At 47.7% G+C, this 23,756-nt stretch overlaps 1 protein-coding gene across 1 annotated transcript in view; it reads right to left on the reverse strand.

Moving 5' to 3' along the window:
* NELL1 (neural EGFL like 1) overlaps positions 1 to 23,756 on the reverse strand; it is a 784,769-nt gene that overhangs the window by 628,589 nt on the left and 132,424 nt on the right. The window contains exon 5 of the mRNA XM_075325359.1: positions 1,054 to 1,224. Within this exon, the coding sequence (XP_075181474.1) occupies positions 1,054 to 1,224 (171 nt within the window). The remainder of the gene's footprint in view (positions 1 to 1,053; positions 1,225 to 23,756) is intronic.

A 23,756-nucleotide genomic window follows, 5' to 3' on the forward strand; every position in this document is an offset into this window, starting at 1 on the left:
CACTCACTATTCTGCTGGTGCAGTCACTGTGTACATACATTACATTCTCCTTTCATGCTTTAATCAGACCTGTAATTTGATGCAACTTTACTTTAAAATAAGTGTTGCATTGCTAAATGATTTGCAGTATGACAGCTTTTACAGGAACACATTACTTGCTGTCTCCTTCAATGGAATCTCTGTATGGATATGTGAACACATTCCTATAGCTCATCATTTACTCAAATGTCAATAGATCACACACACATGCACATTCTGAAACCCTTTGTAATAAATTGTTTTATTCTAGAAAAATGCAAAAAACAATCTACCAGAACATTTGCAAATGTTGCCCATGATAAGATTCAAGCTTCCTGCAGCCACCACTAGAGTGAACTAACTGCATACAGACTATAGTGCTCAAATGTATAAATCATATGCAGTGAGCTCCCCCTACTGGTGGTTGCTGGGACACAAAATTAGTGGATTTGAAGCACTGTATTGGAAAAAAAATAGCTGTTTCCGCACTAAATATATATTAGGAAATTAAATCATCAAAAATTATAATATATATATATATATATATATATATATATATATATATTTATTTAAAGAAATAAATATATATTTAAAGAAATATATATAAAGAAATAAATATATATCTTTGTTTAAATATATATTTTTATATATATATATATATATAAAAATATATTTAAACAAAAGATATATATAAAAAATATTTTTTATATTATATATATATTATATATATATAAATACATATATATATATATATATATATATATATATATATATATATATATATATATATATATATATATATATACACACACACACACACACACACACACACATATATATTATATATATATAAAATATTTTTTATATTATAATTATCATATATATATATATATATATATATATATATATATATATAAAAATATATATTTTTTTTATAGACATGCAATTTTTTCCAAATGATTACGATACAATCGTATGCAGAACATTCCTTTACTTGCTATAAATTGAAGTACATTTTCCGTGGTCTCTACTCACTTGTTGCAGTCCACGTGGATGAGAACGTGGGAGCCGCTGACTGTCAGAGCGATTTTGTGCCACTGCCCATCTGCCAGTCGATAGGGAAAGGCTTCTGTTCTTGATTTTCCATTAAATCTGTAGTGGTATCTGATTTCATCCCTTAAACCGCTGCTTTCCAGTTCAAAGAAGCTAGGAGAAAACAGAAGGAGATGAGGGAGCGTCTCCAGGTACGTGTAAAGTGCTGGCATCCGCGGCTCTGGAGTGCGCCCATCTGCTCTCCGCGGCGCACCTCCCAATCTCACAAGGAAACATTCACTGCCCGCACTAGTTTTTAACAGTTATGTAATAAAACATAAGGTTTTTTTTCTCTTCTGCACCTTGAGGGAGCTTGTGAAGTAGTGATTGTATTAAAGGATCCTACAAAACATAATAGGAGGCTGCATAGCACAGTGGGCACATAGAATGGTGATTTATCTAAATATGGGGTTTGTTTGCCACTTTTGTGCACCCTTTGGTGATAGTTTGCACCCTCCAAGGAGAGGAGTTGTGCACCGCATTACAGCCAGATTCTGTAAAATCACTGCCTTCCATCCCTCTTTTCCCCCCGTGCATCTGTCGGCCTTCAGCAAACTCTACCAAAGTTCCAAACAAAATCACGAATGCAACTTGCCCCATATTTCTCATCTGTGAAAAGAATGGGTGTCTAAAGGAGTCTTACTCTGGGGATACGCTGCTGGCACAACACTCGGAGGAGGTAACAGGTGTTGGCTCATCACTGTCATCATCTGTACTCCAAAGGAGTACGTTCTGATATCAATGCAGCTGAAGAACGCAAATAGACTGGAGAAAAGCAGAGAAATGGAAAACATTACAATCAATATGTTTACCGGAATGAAGACACATGGGATTTCCAAAGTTTCATAACTTTCTATGATCGACAAATGCATTAACAAAATGATAGTTTAATTGGGCTTTAAACCTTTCTATGTTACAAATAATAATGCTAAGCATGTGCCCCATAGCAAAAAGGTACAAGGGTTAAAGTAAAAAAAATACCTTATTGAGGAAAAAACAAAAAATTTCAGCATTCTGCGAGAGGCAGCGTATATCGGATCACGCGCACCTGTACTTATCAATCAGTGCATGGAAATCATCAGGCTGCATCCAGATAACAGCCTAGTGCAGTCCGATATATGGACTGGGAACAGACAACGGAGAAGATGGAGAAATTAATTTCTCCAACTTTTAAGCAGCGGTGATCTGATTCTCACATTTGAGAGAATCGGATCACAGAGAATGACACTCAGCTCACGCTCGCAGCAGAGGACGCCCGCCTCACGCTCGCACCAGAGGATGCTCGCAGCAGAGGACGCCCGCCTCACGCTCGCAGCAGAGGATGCTCGCAGCAGAGGACGCCCGCCTCACACTCACACCAGAGGATACTCGCAGCAGAGGACGCCCACCTCTCGCCAGCAGCAGAGGACATCCGGCTCACGCTCGCAGCAGAGGACGCCCGGCTCACGCCCGCAGCACAGGACGCCCGCCTCACACCAGCAGCACAGGACGCACGCCTCACGCTCGCCGCACAGGACGCCCGCCGCACAGGACGCCCGCCTCACAGGACGCCCGCCTCACAGGACGCCCGCCTCACGCTCGCAGCACACGACGCCCGCCTCACGCTCGCAGCACACGACGCCCGCCTCACGCTCGCAGCACACGACGCCCGCCTCACGCTCGCAGCACACGATGCCCGCCTCACGCTCGCAGCACACGACGCCCGCCTCACGCTCGCAGCACACGACGCCCCGCCTCACGCTCGCAGCACACGACGCCCGCCTCACGCTCGCAGCACACGACGACCGCCTCACGCTCGCAGCACACGACGACCGCCTCACGCTCGCAGCACACGACGCCCGCCTCACGCTCGCAGCACACGACGCCCGCCTCACGCTCGCAGCACACGATGCCCGCCTCACGCTCGCAGCACACGACGCCCGCCTCACGCTCGCAGCACACGACGCCCGCCTCACGCTCGCAGCACACGACGCCCGCCTCACGCTCGCAGCACACGACGACCGCCTCACGCTCGCAGCACACGACGACCGCCTCACGCTCGCAGCACACGACGCCCGCCTCACGCTCGCAGCACACGACGCCCGCCTCACGCTCGCAGCACACGACGCCCGCCTCACGCTCGCAGCACACGACGACCGCCTCACGCTCGCAGCACACGACGACCGCCTCACGCTCGCAGCACACGACGCCCGCCTCACGCTCGCAGCACACGATGCCCGCCTCACGCTCGCAGCACACGACGCCCGCCTCACGCTCGCAGCACACGACGCCCGCCTCACGCTCGCAGCACACGACGCCCGCCTCACGCTCGCAGCACACGACGACCGCCTCACGCTCGCAGCACACGACGACCGCCTCACGCTCGCAGCACACGACGACCGCCTCACGCTCGCAGCACACGACGACCGCCTCACGCTCGCAGCACACTAAGCCCCCCTCACGCTCGCAGCACAAGACGCCCGCCTCACGCTGGCAGCACACGACGTCCGCCTCACGCTCGCAGCATACGACGCCCGCCTCACGCTCGCAGCACACGACGCCCGCCTCACGCTCGCAGCACACGACGCCCGCCTCACGCTCGCAGCACACGACGCCCGCCTCACGCTCGCAGCGCACGACGCCCGCCTCACGCTCGCAGCGCACGACGCCCGCCTCACGCTCGCAGCGCACGACGCCCGCCTCACGCTCGCAGCGCACGACGCCCACCTCACGCTCGCAGCACACGACGCCCGCCTCACGCTCGCAACAGAGGACGCCCGCCTCACCATGGAAATGGTGACCCCTGGCCAAACCTACCACTGGGCCTCTGGCTTCCCTCACCCCCATAGATAAGTTCTGCACCTACGTGCCAACCTGAATACCTGACCATGAAGTAGGTGCTAGGTAGGAAATGGATGGGATGAGCGCTTAGTCAACCCCATTACGCTCTAAAGAAGATACAAGGAGCATAAACACGGGAAAAGTGAACAAATAACTTATTTCCAGAAGACTCAGTGAGAAGAACTGCAACAGCAAGAAAGTTTCTCCAGATGTATACAAGCCGCCTACTTGCACTGAAGACTTGTTAAGGGTATAAGAGCCATCACCAGCACAGAGTAACAGGAAGTGAAGGTATATAAAGACACCAAGGGAAGTGCTGATAAAAAGCAGGTGAAAGGCTGAGGAGATCTGCAGGGTCCTAAAGGGAAAGGGATGAAAACCAAGCAAAAGTAAGACGGTCAGGGAGCAGTTTGCACACCCAAACACTGTGACCTTCTATGGCCGGATACTACAGGACTGTGTCACTCATGACAGAAACATCCAGAGGATAAAAGGATACATTTGCTACAATATCATCCACTATAAACAGACAATGCTGTGAGCTAAATACATCACAAAAGCACAAAGCTCCTGTCAGTCTGTCTGGTTTGCTACAATTTATAGCCACAAAGAACCATTCGGGACGGTGTTTAACCTAAAAAACTAGACTTTATTTATTCTTATAAAAACATTAACAATCACATGTGTCAAACAAGAGATCTCAAACTTATCACACGTCCCCTGAAGAAGTGGGAAACGCGCGTCGGGATAGAGGACGGTCACACCAATTACCATTACAGTCAGGTCAGTGTATCTCTTCATTGCCGTGGGTTGCTCCAGCCACTTTGGGGAGGTAATTGTTGGTGGTGGAGACGCTGCCTCGCTGGGTGTTTGCTCAATTGCAACAGAATCACTAAGGATTCACTGGTATATATGAATGCTGACAGCTGGTTGAGTTCAGGCAGAATCCTTGTAAGTCAGAGTTTTTTACAGCAATGGGAGCGATAACAAAATGATCTGCCTTATCTGAATATTACTTATACCTGTACACCCACCGTTTATGGCAGGAATTATAAATTGAAGTTTAATAAAAGATATTGATTACTGGAGGATTAATTGTGTTCACACAGCATTTTGGAGATTACTGAGATAATGTTGGTATGTTGACACGTCCAGTGTGATAAGTTTGAGATCTCTTGTTTGACACATGTGATTGTTAATATTTTTATAAGAATAAATAAAGTCTAGTTTTTTAGGTTAAACACCGTCCCGAATGGTTCTTTGTGGCTATAAATTGTTGGTGGTGTAAAACCTGAGCATGAGGTTTATAGATTTAGGACAAATGACGTATGTAGTTTGCTACAATGTATCAGTGAAGAAAACATGTATCAGTCTGTCTGAGTCTCCATAGCAACAGGGAATTATATTTAAATATTAATAATAATAATAATAATAATAATAATTGTTTTAATAATAATAATAATAATAATACAAGTAATAATAATAAATAAATATATAATACAAATAAATACAAAAAATAATAATAATACAAATAATAATACAAATAATAATAATGATAATTATATAATACAAATAATAATAATAATAATAATAATAATAATAATAATATTAATATTAATATAAACAGACTGCAAAAAATCCCTGTGTAGTCAGACCTTGCAGTATAGACAGTAGAAAAAGAAGAGGATGGGAGCAGGTAACATCAGACTGCAGGACCGGGCTACACAAAGTTAGCAGGTAGTCTGTAACCATGGAGCTGCATAACTGGGGGTAAGAGCTGTAGACACAAAACAAATGATTTTTAAAACAGAGCCATACATCAACTTTTTTTTTTATTTTAGACGTAAAAGGTAAATCTGGTTGCAAAAGTATACACACCCTTTACCTTTAAATGCATGGTACCCGCCTGCAGCTTTGACTTGCAGTGTGATGTATGTATCCTCTTTAGATTTAATCTGGCGGTGCACGTTGCCGCAGTCGGTGCCGCTGCTTCCTCCATACACAACAACCGAGTCAAAATATTTTCCGTGTTTCATCTGGAACACCTTTTATTTTAAACAATTCAGCCAGGACGCGGAGATCTATGGATTGCCTTTGTTAGTTGGCAGTGGCCAATAATTCAGAAGTGATTTCCCCCAGGCATGTAGGCACAAATATCTGCAGCATCCATCAACCTCTCGGCTGAACGCCCTGCTCCGATGCCGCTGCGCGACCTGTGACATTTACAGCTTTACCGCTGAAGCACATTTCCGCTTTGCAGCTGAGACTCGCTGCAATGGTATAAAAGTCGGGTATAATTCAGAGAGGAACCCAAAGCCAACGGATGGCAGAAAATCCTATAGAAGAGCAGACACAACGACAATGAGGCCGAATCCATCCAGACAACTCATAACGAATCTCCTTCACTTCTTCTTTCCTTTACCTTCAAGTTGAAAGATTCACGGCCTTTTTACTAAAATCATTGAATGGTAATATCACCTTTAATGTCATAAAACTAAATATTTGTCTTAGAACACCAGCACTCGTTTCACTCGCCAAGCTCCAACCTGCCAGTAGTCACCACTAGGGGGAGCTCACTGCATACGGCTCTATATATAGTATATAAACACTACCTACTGAGCTCAATGTATTATCATTAAACTCTTGAGCTCCCCCTAGTTGCAGTCAGTCTTTGATACAACTACTTATAATTGTATTGCATGTAAAATTTTACTCCACCACCAGCAGAATAGCGAGTGCAGCTCTGGAGCACCTGTGTACATACATTACATAACGTATCCTGCACTGATTCAGAGTTACATCCACAAATCAGGCAGAAAGTAAAGCGTGGAAGAAGCCTACAATGTACTTCCAGCCAGATTTACATATGGCTCTCAAAACTGGTACATTGGATGCCAACAAAAAAAAACAAAACAAAACAAACAAAAAAAAGATATAATGTTGACAGGTTACCTTTCTGCAGTGGCGTAACTTGAGTTCAATGGGTCCTGGTGCAAAATTTGGACCTTGCCTCCCTTATGTTGTTCAGATGTATGTATATGTATGTATACACTTCATGTTCTAAATCCTATAAAGACAAATGAGTTCCCCCCCATTACGTAATAATATCCCAAATCCTGTTCTAATGTACCCCATCCTGTGCTCCTTCCTGGTAAATATGTCCCCCATCCTGGCATATATGTCCCCCCATCCTGGTATATATGTTCCCGATTCTAGTCCACATTCTTGTGTATATATAACCCCATCCTGGTAAAAATGTCCCCATCCTGGTATGTCCCCCATCCCGATTCATCTGTTCTCTATCCTGGTAAATATGTATCCCCAATCCTGGTATATATGTCCCCCATTCTAGCCCACATCCTGGTGTATATATAACCCCATCCTGGTAAAAATGCCTCCCAACCTGGTATGTCCCCTATTCTGATTTATCTGTCCCCTACCCTGGTATATATGTATCCCCATTCTTGACCCCTCCTGGTACATACTGTCCCCACTCCTGGTATCTACTATCCCCCCTCATGGCATCCACTGCCCCCCCTCCCGGTAACTACTGTCCCCCCCTCCCTGTAACTACTGTCCCCCCCCCCTCCTGGTATCCTCTGTCCCCCCTCCTGGTAACTACTGTCCCCCCTCCTGGTAACTACTGCCCCCCCTCCTGGTAACTACTGTCCCCCCCTCCTGGTAACTACTGTCCCCCCCTCCTGGTAACTACTGTCCCCCCCCCCCTCCTGGTAACTACTGTCCCCCCCCTCCTGGTAACTACTGTCCCCCCTCCTGGTAACTACAGGGATTTTTGGTTCTATTTAAAGGGAATGTAAGTGTATGATTTTGGGGTCACTAGTCTTAGGGTGAGTTCAAATGATGCGGTTGTGGTGTAGATAAATGCATTAAAAAAATATATATATTGCAATTTTTTTATGCATTCATTTTTTATTTTTTTTTACAAATAAAACAATAATAAAAATAAAAGATGAAGCTGAAATGGAGTCATGAGGAGCACGTCCTGGTGCGCTCTACTCCGCGGCGCTCGCTGTCACTTGCATGCTGCAGTGGCGGCCCAATGTGACATACTGTCCATGACCTTTAATCCGTCTGCCAGAATATGGCTCCCCCTGCTGCAGCTGGAGGGGTCTGTGCCCGCTGAGCCGACACATGAGGAGAAGACAAGTCGCTACAAACCATCAAAGTAAATGAGTTTTAGCAGATGCCATGAAGACGCCGGAGACTTTACTCCAACCAGAAAGTGATGTTATTATCCCGCCTGTGCCTGTAATCCTGCACAATGATCCGGCCGCTGTCACCCTGCATTTATTAGGCCTCATCTTTTACATTCCCGCAATCAGTGGCGACATTTCTCATGTTTTTCACCAAGGACGATCAGCAGCAACCAAATCACTCAGTCAGTCTGCAGAGACCTCGCATTCTCACCGAAAGACCCTCCAGATACAATTATTGGGAAATTGCTAAAAGGCAGCGACTACCAACTAAAAGCAAAAAGATAAAAAATTAGACTTGGTGTATAAAGTTCAGATGTAGCAGAAATATAATCACATTTTGTGAAAGGCAACAAGAGGTCCCATAACTAAGGACCAATAATAAAATATAACTTTTATTCTATAAATTAAAAGATGCTATATTTTAAAAGCAAAAGGTAGCAGGGTGGTATATTTATAGTCGCATAGTCATATTAGTGTCGCAAGTGACAAAGTCCTGTGGTGTCCGCAATAGAAGGTCACAGTGTCTGGCTGCGCAAAATGCTCCCTGACTTTCTATTGTTCCTGCTGTCAGCATTCAGTGTATTAGGTATCTGCTCTGCTGGGTTTTCATCCTTTTCCCTTTAGGACCCTGCAAATCTCCTCTTCCCTTCAGCTGCTAATCATCTGTATTTTCCCTTGGGTTGATATACTCTCAATTTCCCTGGACTGGTGCTGGTGATATCATTCAGTTCATTCAAGGTCTGGATGCAAGCAGGCAGCTTGCACTCATCTGTGGTTTTGTTGCTGAACTTCTACCGGAGTCATCTGTGGATAAGTAATTCATGCATTTCCCCCTGTGTATCCCCCTTGTGTCTTCTTTAGTGTTTAATTGGGTTGACGAAGCGCTCATCCCACACATTCCCAATTTAGAGTCCAGCACTAGTCTAGCACTATGATCAGGTATCCAGCTCAGCGCATAGGTGTGAAACTTATCTAGGGTGAAGATGGACCGCAGGGACCGGTAGTAGATTTTGGTCAGGGGTCACTGTGGAGACACAGGGGTCAGTGGGTGCTCTCGTCCGCTGGCCTGGCCGCCTTTAGAAAGACCGCACGGACCAGAGCTCATCCCAACTGAGTGCCCGAACTCCATACCCGTGGTCAGAACACTACTCAGACAACAAAGGGTGCAGGAACCACAATAATTAGACTTTATTGGATCCCCAACAGTCAAAGGCATATAACACAAAACCATGCAAACCACATGATGTAACAGGCAACAGAGTCTCACCCTTCTGATGGCTGACCAGGGAGTAGACTATTCGTGTCTTCAGAGCTTCCTTGGCCACATACCCCAAACCAGCAGCACCCTGCTTTTGGCAGGCACCCACCGAGAATATGAAGCCATCAAGAGTACAGCAAAGTCCATAGCCAGGTAACCGAATCGTCCCCAACCTGGATTTCTTCCAGCTGAATCCTAGGATCCTTGGCGGTGCTCTTGCACAATGTAATCCAGTTTCACATTCCCTAGGCTGAGTAATGGACTTCCAACCTGGACCAAAACCCCTAGATTGCAGCCATGTAGCAAAAAAACAACCTGGTGACTCTAACAGTGCCTTTTTATATCTCCCGGGCACTCATTCCAGGGTATGTGGTCTCACCGGATTTTTGGAATAAGGCTGTGCTCTGATTGGATGGCATTTTAATCCACATAGGTAATTCTCATCCGAGTTAGGTAGACAGAGAGGCTGGGGGAAGTTACATTTACTTAGCAATCCACATTCTCAGACAATGGGAGGATCCGATAGTCCTGGGGAAAACAATGACTCAACAAACACACCACAGGGATTCATGTCTGGTCAATTAAGAATATTAAGCCCTGACAGACATTTTACAGGGCTGTGTCTTCACAGTCACCATCTCCCCCTTCCTAGACACAGGGGTCCCCTTCCCTTCTCTTTGGTACTTCCCCATACCTAGCATGACAATTAAAATTGTAATATGTGGTGTCTCAAGGATTAGAATTAAATTACTAAATGTCCACTGACCAATTTGTTCCGGTCCACCATCATATTGTGCTTAATCCTAACCTGCATCTGTTTATTTAAACGTTTCAGCTACAAGCCTCCCCAACAGGTTTCGCCATGACTGGCTTCATCAGGGGATTGAGGCTGTAATGAGACGATTTCAAGACAAACAAAACTCTTAAAGGTTTCGTTCTGACATGATTCATCCAATCAATGAGGCCATAGCGAACAATTGTTCTGCCCCCTTAGTCTCCATCGGGCATCGGAAGCAGAACGGAACAGGTTATTTAAGGCTTGCATTGTCTAAGAACCAAGAGAATTAAAATTGATACTGACTTTACATGCAGCCCTGTAGATAACTATGGGATGTCCCCTTGTGGTATCACCATGACTGGTGCCTAGTGACAGAGCTCTGTACCGTCGTTGTCAAAAGTTAGGAGACTGACACATATTTTGTTGTTTCAGTTTTTATAGTCAAAATTTGTATTAATTCTAGATTACGAAAAGAAATCAGATGAATTGAAAAAATTGCAGTCATTTCATGCCTTGAATATTTCCCCAGTCCCAAACACTCCATTTCCACTGATTTTCAGCCCTACAACAAAATTACCTTCTTATATCACATCAATGATCTTCTTGTTAGCTCAGAAGAAAGTATTAACCAGGACAAGGCAGCTGATATAAGTCAATCAAGCAATAAGATCAGACCAGTTGCTTTTAAAGAAGGCTGATGCTTGAAATCATTGACTTCTTCCATTAACCATGGCTACCTTCAAGGAAACAGATACAATCATTGTTTTGTATCAAAAGGGCTTTACAGTCAAGGACATTGCTGCTGGTAAGACTGCCCCTAAATCAGCCAATTGTCAATAGCTTCAAAGGCAGATGTTTATTAGTTGTGAAGAAGGCTTCTTTGCACCCAAGAAAGTTTAGCAAGTTCAAGAACCATCTCAGCTACAGGATCAGCTCAAAACCAGTGCAATGCGTCTGCGCCCACAGTGAGAAGACTACTTTGGAGGCCGAACTGGTATCAAGAAGGAAAGCAAAGAAGTCATTTCTCCCCAAGAAAATCATCAAGCACAGACTGACATTCTGCAGGGAGTGCAAGGATTAGACTGCCAAGGACGGGGTAAAGTTCTTTCTCTGATGAAGCTCCGTCATTCTGCTTGGAACATCTATCTGAGATGGTTTGGTGAATTCGGCATTGAGCAGGCGGTTGGACATGAAGACACTGGAAATCCCTTCCAACTCTAACATTCTATGAGCTGTAAGAATCATTCTCCGGAGAAGAATAGGTGAGCGCTGCCATGAGTCCTGTGTCTGTCAACAGCAAAGCATCCTGAGACCCTTCATTTGTGTGGGCTTCTCACCCATGGAGGGGGAACGCTCACAATTCTACCTAAGAACACTGGAATAAGGAATGGGATCTACACATCTTCCAAGAGCAACTGTCGCGTGTGACAGACAGTCATGTGGTTTCTGGCCATAGAAGGTCGCAGCGTTTGGCTGAGCAAAATGCTCCCTGACTTTTCATTGTTCCTGCTGTTAGTATTCATTGGTATAGGTAGCTTTCCTGCTGGATTAATCTTTCTCCCTGTTGGACCCAGCAGGAGCTCGCCTTCCACCCAGCTGTGGTCATCAGTATTCTCTTGGTGCTTAAATACCCCTTCTTTCCTTGGACTGGTGCTGGTGATATTTTTCAGTTCATTCAAGCCTTGGTTGCAAGCAGTTGGCTTGTACTCCTCCTTTGCTGAATTTCTACCTGAGTCATCTAATGATAAGTAGTTATTTATTTTCCCATGTATGTCCCTCTTGTGTCATCTATAGTGTTTAATGGGGTTGATGAAGAGCCCATCCCACCTGCTCCCTATTTAGGGCCCAGCTCTAGGGTCAGGTATCCTGCTTGGCGCATAGGTGCGGAACCTACCTAGGGTGGTCAGCGACCGGCAGTAGGTTTGGTCAGAGGTCACCATCTTCCCTTTCCCTAGACACAGTGTTTCCCTTCCCTTTCGCTTGGTACTTCCCCTAGCGTGACACCAACTGCTCCCAACAATAATAAGTGACAATGCTTTTTCCAACTAATAAGTAAGTGCCTCAGAGAACAAAACATTAAAATTTGGAGTATATAGCCAGGAAACTACTCAGATCTCAATTACATTGAGAACCTGTGGTCAAGCCTCAAAATGTGGAAGGACAAACAAAACAAGAGAAATTGTGATAATTCCCAAGCTCTGATTAGACAAGAACCGGTCATCGGTCAGGATTTTCTTTAGAAGCAGATATCCAGCCGCCGGGGCGAGGGCCAAAAATTTGGGAAAATAAGGGTCAGCACTGTAAATATTCAGTCATTACATAAACAATGCATTTTGTTAATAAAAGTTTACAAACTGTTTATAAGATATAAAAACACTGAAGCAGCAAATTTTGTAAAAATCCACAATTTGTGTCAATCTCAAAACCAACAAACCTAGCTCTGTAACATTTGTGATGCGCAGCTCCATGAAATAAGGCAAGAAATTGCAAAATCAAAAACAGATTTTTTTCTTCTCTCAATCACTTAATACCTTCGCACCAATCACCAGGATTTTCCTATATAACCTAAAGCCAGTGCTATACTGGCACTATCAGGCTGATGCTATACATACCTTTTAGTTGTGAGCTCGGATGTATAGGTTTTGAAACACAAGCAAGTAAATTTCGTAAAATGAGCAGCTTTTTGAATGACAGCAGCTGCCGATCAGCTGATAGCGGGGGTGGGTATTCATATACATCCCCTCCCCCTACCTGTTATTTATGCAAATTCTATTATAGAATCGTTTTACTAAGTGACTAGAAGGACCTGTGCTGATGTCATACCCATGTGACTAGAAGGGGAGTGGCACCAGCCAACAATAAAAAAAATGTTGCTTCCTGGTATCAGCTATGTTGGCTGAGGCCCCGAACCTTCTGGTCACATGGGTATGACATCAGCACAGGTCCTTCTAGTCACTTAGTAAAACGATTCTATAATAGAATAGAGGACGGACAGGCAGGGGGCAGAAATCACTATGAATTCCCACCCCAGATATCAGCATATCGGCAGCTGCTGCCAATCTAAAAGCTGCTCATTTTACAAACTTTACATACTTGTGTTTCAAAAACTATACATCCGAGCTGACAACAAAAGGTATGTATAGAATCAGCCCGATAGTGCCAGTAAAGCACTGGCTTTAGGTTACATAGGAAAATCCTAGTGTTGGTGCGCTTTTACAATCCATGACTTTCTGGCCTGTTGAACAAATTCCATAAACGAATGGTAATACGCCTTCCATCAGATCCGGACCACACGATGTTGCAGCCAAGGTTGGTAGGAGAACACATACACTAAACTGCCACCAATCGGTTATTATGCCACAGGAGGCCATGACACATTGTTACGTGGTCCTACACGTCATCCATCATTCCCTTCTATGGTTTCAGTCCATAAGACTACTCTAAACATTAATGTGGAGACCACACATCATGAAGATCTTCCACCGATTAATTTTTCTTGCCTCTACTCTTGGATCTCTCCATTAATGCACTTTGATGACTACTTTGGTGTGTGCGTCACTTTAACAAACAACCATATCGGTCGCACCATTTATAATCTCGTTATAAAACATTCTTTGTTAAGACGAAGATTAAGAAACATCTGTTCCTCCCTGAATTTCTGATCCTAATCATAAAGAGGAACCTATAGGAAGAGATTGCGTTTGATCTGGAGACTGAAATTTCCATCCGCGGAGTTTCAGATCCACAGCTCAAAACAAGGAAAGTAGGAAGAGGGAAATCTTGGCACGGAGTGATATTTCCAGTCCCCAGCGGCAGTCAGCCTCCGATAACACAAAGAGCCCCTCTTCCGCAAGAAACAATCATCATCCGTCCAACATATCCCATCTCCAGCAAACATGGTCAACCTAGAAGATTACAGCGAGGGCTGCAGCACATCGATAAAGCCAATAACCAATACGGTTCAGTGAGGCGCCGGCTCATCACCGCGTAATTAATGTTATAATGAGCGGGGCACCGGCGCCGTCCTGCCGCAACACTGGGGCAGGCAACTTTATTAGGGGCGCTGGACAGAACGAGGACATCCTTTGTGTGGGGGCTTTAATGGTCGCCCAAATTGCCTAAAAATAGATAATCTGAAGCCCAAAATTAACCAGTCTTCAGAATGGCATGCCATGGTTATGAAGAATTAAAAGGAACTGGTCATCGTGAGAATGCCGTCCAATCTGCAGGCATCACAGTATACAGCAGGAGGAGCGGAGCAGACGGATAAATAGTTGTGTGAAAAGAAGGGAACAAAGGGGGAGGGAAAGCGAGAGGGGGAAAAAGGGTGAGAGGGAAAAAGAGAAAGAGGGAGGGGAAAGAAAGGGGGGGGGAGGAGAAAGAGGGGGGGGGAAAGGGGGGGGAGAAGGGGGGGAGAAAGGGGGGGGGAGAAAGGGGGGGAGAAAGGGGGGGGAGAAAGGGGGGGGAGAAAGGGGGGGGAGAAAGGGGGGGGAGAAAGGGGGGGGAGAAAGGGGGGGAGAAAGGGGGGGAGAAAGGGGGGGAGGAGAAAGGGGGGGGAAGAGAAAGGGGGGGAGGAGAAAGGGGGGAGGAGAAAGGGGGGGGAGGAGAAAGGGGGGGAGGAGAAAGGGGGGGGAGGAGAAAGGGGGGGGAGGAGAAAGGGGGGGGCGGAGAAGGGGGGGGCGAGAAAGGGGGGGGAGAGAAAGAGGGGGGAAAAAAGATAGGGGGGGCGGAGAAGGGGGGGCGAGAAAGAGAGGGGGGGAGAGAAAGAGAGGGGGGGAGAGAAAGAGAGGGGGGAAAAAGAGAGGGGGGGGAGAGAGAGGGGGGGGAAAGAGGGGGAAAAAGAGAGAGGGGGGGAAGAGAGAGAGGTGGGAAAGAGAAAGGGGGGGGAGAGAGAGGGGACAAAGAGGAAAAAGAGGGGGGGGAAAAGAGGGGGGGGAAAAGAGGGGGGGAAAGAGGGGGGGGAAAGAGGGGGGGGGAAGGGGGGGAAAGAGGGGGGGAAAGAGGGGGGGAAAGAGGGGGGAAAGAGGGGGGGAAAGAGGGGGGGGGAAGAGGAAGGGAACAGAGGGGGGAACAGAGGGGGGGAAAGAGGGGGGGAAAGAGGGGGGGAAAGAGGGGGGGAAAGAGGGGGGAAAGAGGGGGGGAAAAGAGGGGGGGAAAAGAGGGGGGGGGAAGAGGGGGGGGGAAGAGGGGGGGGGAAAGAGGGGGGGGAAAGAGGGGGGGGAAAGAGGGGGGGGGAAGAGGGGGGGAAAAGAGGAGGGGAAAAGAGGGGGGGGAAAGAGGGGGGGAAAAGAGGGGGGGGGAAAGAGGGGGGGGGGAAGAGGGGGGGAAAAGAGGGGGGGAAAAGAGGGGGGGAAAGAGAGGGGGGAAAGAGAGGGGGGAAAGAAGGGGGAAAGAAGGGGGAAAAGAGAAACGGGGGGAGAGAAAGAGGGGGGGAAAGAGAAAGAGGGGGGGAAGAGAGAGGGGGGGGAAAGAAAGAATGAGAAAGTGAAAAAGGGGGAAAAAGAAAAAAGGGGAACGACGATGGATCACAAGGGGAATGACGATGGATCACAAGGGGAAGGATGGAGAAGAAGGGGAAAGATGGAGAAGGGGAAAGATGGAGAAGAATAAAAAGAGGGAAAAAGATGGAGAAACAGGAGAAAGAGGGGGAAAGAAAAAGAGAAGATAAAAAAGAAAACAAAGAGAAAGAGGATATAGATACATATAAAAAAAGAAAAGAACATGTAATAAGAAGAACAATACTATGAATAGAACATTTAAAACCAAAAGTAAATCTAAAAATAAACCTGGCAGAGATAAGTCGGGGCCTAGATAACTTATGACGGGGACGCTGAATCCCTCTTGCTCGCGCTCCTTTATGTAAATGTGCCAGACTTTGCTTCTTTCCAATGTTGTCCATTTATAAAACACACAGGTGTGAGCGCGTCAGCCGTGCTTGGTGGAACTGCGCAACTGATCGGAGGCACGTCTGCCGTTCTCACAGCAAACAGCTGCTCCCTTGTTATTACAACTTGTCTCCAAAGCCATCTCCTGGCACATTAAAGTTAAATATTACAGTCAGCTCCAATGCAATATGCCGAGAATAATCCAGAAGCGGCCTACGCCAGTATACTCACTGGTAATGTATAGGACCTAACCAACCGAACAAGAGGAAGAGGCTACAATGTATCCTGCGATGGAGGGAAAGGCTACACTTCCTAATATAGGAGAACTCACTAAAAATACCATCACCTAAACTCAAAGAGCAATGTCCCCGGGGCCCCGAAGAGCAATGTCCCCGGGGCCCCGAAGAGCAATGTCCCCGGGGCCCCGAAGAGCAATGTCCCCGGGGCCCCGAAGAGCAATGTCCCCAAAGAGCAATGTCCCCGGGGCCCCAAAGAGCAATGTCCCCGAGGCCCCAAAGAGCAATGTCCCCGAGGCCCCAAAGAGCAATGTCCCCGAGGCCCCAAAGAGCAATGTCCCCGGGGCCCCAAAGAGCAATGTCCCCGGGGTCCCAAAGAGCAATGTCCCCGGGGCCCCAAAGAGCAATGTCCCCGGGGCCCCAAAGAGCAATGTCCCCGAGGAGCAATGTCCCCGAAGAGCAATGTCCCCGAAGAGCAATGTCCCCGAAGAGCAATGTCCCCGAAGAGCAATGTCCCCGGGACCCGGAAGAGCAATGTCACCAGGGTCCTGACTGTACAGATCAGGATGTCTGGATCAGAGTTCGGTCAGGAGACCCTCAGTCACTCCAGAATCATAGTCCATACTATTATTGAATTAATGTGCTGTCCATTGAGGGTCTGGGGAGGGGTAGGGGGGGTAATTTCTCTCTGTGGAGAGTGGCACGCCAGGATAAGGAGACTTCTAGGACATGCAACGCTGCACTGACGTGGCAAGGGTGATTAAAAAGTCTAAATTGACTTGTAGGATAATTATATTCACTAAATAGTGCTAGAGTTCAAGTCTTTATTCTCTCTTAAGAGGCTATTTTCTTATTTAAATTCCCAGAGGAGCATTGTATAAGTCTCCTTTTGCCAACTTGGCACTCTCCACAAGGAGAAACGTTCCCACTTACATCCTCTGTTAGAAGATTCTCGCCCAGCCAAATCAAACATCCTGCTGATTTTCACTGATGAGGGGCAAAGAGCCTGAAACATGTCTCTGAAAATGGAGTGTTTGGTTTGGCTTCTCATCCCAAGTCAAGTGGCAAGGCTTGATGACAACAATAATGCATCCGGGTTATGGATAATAAAAACTTTGGATTATGTGGAATTAATGGAAATGTACAGAATATCACCAGATTATTAGGATAATGTCAGATGGGAACATCTTTTTAGTCTTCTGTTTTTCTGAGATTTTAGACCATCTCTGGCTTATCAGGGGTTCTGGACTGTCAGATGGCGGAATACATTTTCTTCTGTTGTTAATCTTGCTCACCTAGTGGTCTACACTGGTACTGTGCGTGTTGCATCCCACCTAGTGGTCTACACTGGTGCTGCGCGTGTTGCATCTCACCTAGTGGTCTACACTGGTACTGCACGTGTTGGATCCCACCTAGTGGTGTACACTGGTACTGTGCGTGTTGCATCCCACCTAGTGGTCTACACTGGTACTGCACGTGTTGGATCCCACCTAGTGGTGTACACTGGTATGGCATGTGTTGGATCCCACCTAGTGGTCTACACTGGTACTGCATGTGTTGCATCCCATCTGGTGGTCTACACTGGTACTGCATGTGTTGCATCCCACCTAGTGGTGTACACTGGTACTGCATGTGTTGCATCCCACCTAGTGGTCTACAGTAGTACTGCATGTGTGGCATCCCACCTAGTGGTGTACACTGGTACTGCACGTGTTGGATCCCACCTAGTGGTGTACACTGGCACTGCACGTGTTGGATCCCACCTAGTGGTGGACACTGGCACTGCATGTGTGGCATCCCACCTAGTGGTGGACACTGGTACTGCACATGTTGCATCCCACCTAGTGGTGTACACTGGCACTGCACGTGTTGGATCCCACCTAGTGGTGTACACTGGTACTGCAAGTTTTGGATCCCAAAGCATTTCAGTTATTTTGCGTCGTACTCGTGTGCAATTTATCTGCAACTTCTCATGGAGTCAGGACTGTATGCTTTTCCGATGATCTATCGGGGGCTGTCAAGTGCTGAATGACAGATGGCGCTCGGCAGGGAGCGCTCGTAACCTCACGCTGGGGACTTTTTGCACACAAAGCGAGAACGGTGACAGATGTGGTGATTAGAGTTATATTACTTATGGCAGATTTGAAGCTTTATGGAGTAATAACTGTAATTATTATGTCTATTAATAATAAAGTATCCAACATGATACAAAAATCTATATGAAAGAATTGAAGCTCCTCCCCTTTCTGAGCTCCTCCCTCCTCTCTATGCAGCGCCGATGTCTTGTAATCTTCTCTTTCACTAGTGATTTAGATTTTTTTTATAGCTTAGACCCATTTTTTCTTGCCTATCCAATCATTTTTTTTGTTGTGCTTATACACTGCAGCTTATCTGTGGAAGAAAAATTGCAGTTTAAAGCATGGGGGTGGGGAAGAGCAGGAACTAGATTTCACACCCCGTGAGACTCCAGAAGACAATGTAGGTGAGGACTGCTTTATTTTTCTAATTTAAATGGAAGGGTTTTTTGTTAGTAACACTTCCTATTTTGCTTTAAATATTTTATTTCTTTACTGGGTGCCAACTGTATCTTATAGGCTGCTACATCCCATGACAGAAGTAATGTATGTAAATAGTGACTGCACCAGCAGAATAGTGAGTGCAGCTCTGGAGTATAATACAGGAGGTAACTCAGGATCAGTACAGGATCAATAATGTAATGTATGTACACAGTGACTGCACCAGCAGAATAGTGAGTGCAGCTCTGGAGTATAATAGAGGCGGTAACTCAGGATCAGTACAGGATCAATAATGTAATGTATGTACACAGTGACTGCACCAGCAGAATAGTGAATGCAGCTCTGGAGTATAATACAGGATGTAACTCAGGATAAGTACAGGATAAGTAATGTATGTACACAGTGACCCCCCCAGCAGAATAGTGAATGCAGCTCTGGAGTATAATACAGGATGTAACTCAGGATCAGTACAGGATAAGTAATGTATGTACACAGTGACCCCCCAGCAGAATAGTGAATGCAGCTCTGGAGTATAATACAGGATCAGTAATGTAATGTACACAGTGACTCTACACACTAGAATAATGCTATCTGTGAATTATACACATGATAACATCCTTTAGTCTGAGGTTGTGCAGTATGTTTCCTGCATTGTTCTGAAGTGACTAGTCTGGGAGGCCTCTGGCTGTGTAGTCGTGGCAGCACTGTATTCAAGGCACATCCCTGGCTTCATCACTTCTTTAATGTTGAGAGAGTGTATGTCGGTGTCTTCATCGGCCGATGCACAAAAAGGCTGCAGGCAAAAGTCCAGATGCAATAAAAACGACATTTATTCTCAAAGATAAAACACTCCGGTCAGCGGATTCCGGCAATATTAGTGGAGCTGGGGACAACCTGCCCAAACGCACCCTCTAGTGGGATATGCCCAAAGTACTCCACTTCCTCCGGGCTCCCACTCTTCAGCCAAGCATACACCGGACCCACACCGGCAGAATAGGCTCTGAGGTTGCGTCCACCTCCTGATCTCCGGTGTCCCTTGATGGTCCGCTCACACAATCGCACTTGCCGCTGCAGATGCTCACTCTCCGCTGACCCGGATCTTTCTGTCTCACACACATTCAGACCTTGCCTAGCAATCCGGCCGACTCCTCCTCCCCGGTGGCAACAGCCGTCCCACCCGGCCACTAGGGGGTGCCCTAACACATCATATACAATAATAAAAATCAACACTTTTAATAATCACAATGCCGGGTAACTATGCTAAACTAGTAGGGGGTAGGCCCACCCACTACATGCCTCCCCTCTTAAAATCCGAGCCTCCCGGCAAGGCTCTTAAACACATAAAAACATAAACACATAAAAACCTTTCGGTTCAGTCCTCAACAGCGGCACCAGTTCAGCGGCGCTCCCGGTCTTGAGGGGCGCTTGATGGCGCAACAGCGCTCCCGGTCTCTGGATAGCGCCCGGAGGCTCAACAGCGCTCCCGGTCTTAGATGGGCGCCCGGAGGCTCAACAGCGCTCCCGGTCTTAGATGGGCGCCCGGAGGCTCAACAGCGCTCCCGGTCTTAGATGGGTGCCCGGAGGCTTCAGTAGCGCTCCCGGTCTTCGCTGGAGGGCAACAGGCCCGTCAAACTTTGCAACAACAAAAGAACTTTTCGCCGGTCTTGAACAACACCGGTCTCGGCAGGTGCTGGAGGCAACAACTTACTCTGGGGGCCAGGCTCTCTTCCATTCTTCCGCTTGAGCCTGGATGTAGGCCCCCAGAGTTTGTCCCGGTTGGCGGCGGATTCGCCTGAAAGACACCGGGGCGTAGGACGGTTCCTCCGGCACAGCTGCTGCAGCTCCTCTTGGCGGTGACGGTGTTCCTGCCCGGGATGGTGGTGGTGCATCCAGCATAATGACCGGCTTATTAGTCACGTTTTGGGTCACCGCTACCACGGCTGGGAACTTCTCCGGATCAGGAGCCGGTTCCATCGCTGCTTCCGGGACAGCAGCCAGGACGCGCCTGGGCTGAGGAGGCGCGGGCGGGAGCGGTTTGGCATGGCTCCGGCGCCGCTCTTGCTGCTCCTCCCACTCTATCTCCTCCTGCCACTGCTCCGCTTCCCGGGTGGTTGGCATGCGGGAGACGCAGACGGCAAACAGGCCGCGGCTACCGGCATCCGGCAGAAAGGTGACTTTTTCGCCCGGCCAAAGGGTGTGAAGTCGCTTAGGGAGTCCTTCGACGTCGAGATGAACCCGGTTATAAAAATAATCATCCCCGGTCTCTACTTCTCGGATGAAGCCGTATCCCTCTTGCTGATTAAACTTGACTACCACCCCGGTCACAAACTGCTGGGCTAACTTCTCGCCACCGGAACCGAACAGCATTTCCCGGGCAACGGTCTCAGCCAGGAGCCGTTCCTGGACGGGGTCAGGCTTCGGGGCGGAACACTGGGGTGCGACTCCTCCGGCGAGACGATGACTGGGTCCCAGAAGAAGCCCAGGTGGTCCCTTCTCTAGACGCCCGGCTAACTCCTCGACCGACTCTGGCGCCGGAACAAATGGTGTGACGGCGGCGTTAAGCTGCGGGGTGTCCCATGGGAGAGCAGCAGCCCCCGGACGGCTTTGCATGGGCGGAGTAGCATAGGTCGCCTTCACCTCTGTGATGGTGCTCCCGGTTTGAGCATCCCATGAGGTCTTCCAAGAAACTTTGTCTGGCCTCGTAGAACCTCCCGGTCCAATGGGAAGGTCCGCTATCGTGGCCTCGCTAGCAGGGGCGAACCGGGGTCGGCCTCGACCGAGGCTGATGAGGGCCATAGTCGTCGCCAACTCCGCAGGTTGCCCAAAGTTCTCCATCTCGGTTTCCGACAGAATCGCTAGTAATGGCGGTGGTGTCGACGCTGAGGCTGGAGGAAGTGGAGGCGGGTCTTCGTTTCCCGCTCTTACACGGACTCCACCTCCAGACTCACGCATCATCTTGACTCCTCGCTGAGGTACTTCTTTTTCTTCTTCCGCGCCCTGGAGCTGGCGCCTCCCCTCTTTGGGCGGAGTACTCCATGCTTTCTCTTCGGCACCGGCCAGCCCCAGGCTCTTCTTTCGGCGCCAACTTTTCGCGCGCTCTCGTTATCTTCACAGACGACGGCCATCTTGCCGCCATCTTGTGCCCGGTCCAACGCCTTGGGCACTTCTTCTTCCCACCATGGGACTGGAAATCTGTTCTCATAGCCCGGAGACGGTGCACTCGGCACCACTTGGTCTCCGGCTTCTTGGGTTCCTGGCAGGGGAATCGGATCCTGCCGACTACGCCACTTGAAGTGACTAGTCTGGGAGGCCTCTGGCTGTGTAGTCGTGGCAGCACTGTATTCAAGGCACATCCCTGGCTTCATCACTTCTTTAATGTTGAGAGAGTGTATGTCGGTGTCTTCATCGGCCGATGCACAAAAAGGCTGCAGGCAAAAGTCCAGATGCAATAAAAACGACATTTATTCTCAAAGATAAAACACTCCGGTCAGCGGATTCCGGCAATATTAGTGGAGCTGGGGACAACCTGCCCAAACGCACCCTCTAGTGGGGATATGCCCAAAGTACTCCACTTCCTCCGGGCTCCCACTCTTCAGCCAAGCATACACCGGACCCACACCGGCAGAATAGGCTCTGAGGTTGCGTCCACCTCCTGATCTCCGGTGTCCCTTGATGGTCCGCTCACACAATCGCACTTGCCGCTGCAGATGCTCACTCTCCGCTGACCCGGATCTTTCTGTCTCACACACATTCAGACCTTGCCTAGCAATCTGGCCGACTCCTCCTCCCCGGTGGCAACAGCCGTCCCACCCGGCCACTAGGGGGTGCCCTAACACATCATATACAATAATAAAAATCAACACTTTTAATAATCACAATGCCGGGTAACTATGCTAAACTAGTAGGGGGTAGGCCCACCCACTACAGTTCTATCGTGGCTCTATTACAAAATGCGCACTGTTTTAATTATAGTGAAGGCTAATGTTCCCGTTGTGTAGAATGACTTGGACACGTGGGATTTTATCCTCTTCCTTATGATCCATTAGACACAATCTCATTCCGGTGATATTTGTGGACACTTCTCCACCGTGGAGCCCTGGTACAGGGGCCTCTTTATTTTTGCAGGCGGTGCTGCATGGTTGCTTTGCCATAGTCCTGTGCACGGTGTATTCTTCAGCTGCTGCAGATTGTGCGGCTTCTTGCTCGGTAGCAGCGTCTTCCCGGGGGCGACTTTGCACCTTGCTCTCTTCTCCTTCTGCTGGAAACCACTTTACTACATCTAATTGCTACTTGGATAATTTCGCGAGCGTCTGATGAGCTTTGATGGGGATTTTGGAACAAAACCCCTCTACATGCCAGTATTAACATTTGCTAACGCCTTACAAATTACCCCTACATATGTTCCATGCCTTGGAAATGACTTCCAGCTCGCAGCAGAGAGAAACTTCCCAACAAAAAAGGCTCAATTTGGTGAAAAGAAAATAAAAAAAAAAATAAAAAGAGGAGAAGTGGAGAGGGGAGCGGGGGGGCGGGGAGCGGGGAGCGGGGGGCTCTCTGCTCCTTTGTGGATTTGGCCTAAGCATCTGATATCGGCAAATGAAGATCAATGCCCGTCCTAATGGTTACAATGAAGAAATTGGTCCCATTCATCAAGGTGAGAAAGTCTTGTAAGGGGCATCTGGTGTCAGCGGCGTAGGGGCTCGGCGGACATTCATCACCCCGCTTATTAAATGATTGCAGCCAGCTGCTCCCGAATTAACACCGGCCTAATGATTTAACTCCTGGTTTGCTGCACAAAAGCTGGAGATATCAATTCTTTTCTCTGAGCCATTTTTCACTTGTATGGTTTTGCCTTGTCTTAACTCTGCTCTGCTACATCTTTATGTCACTATGAAATATTGTCTAAGACAGTCCGGAATCTGGCATGAAAATGCGC

The sequence above is a fragment of the Anomaloglossus baeobatrachus genome, chromosome 10 (assembly GCF_048569485.1).
Source record: "Anomaloglossus baeobatrachus isolate aAnoBae1 chromosome 10, aAnoBae1.hap1, whole genome shotgun sequence".
Lineage (NCBI taxonomy): Eukaryota > Metazoa > Chordata > Amphibia > Anura > Aromobatidae > Anomaloglossus > Anomaloglossus baeobatrachus.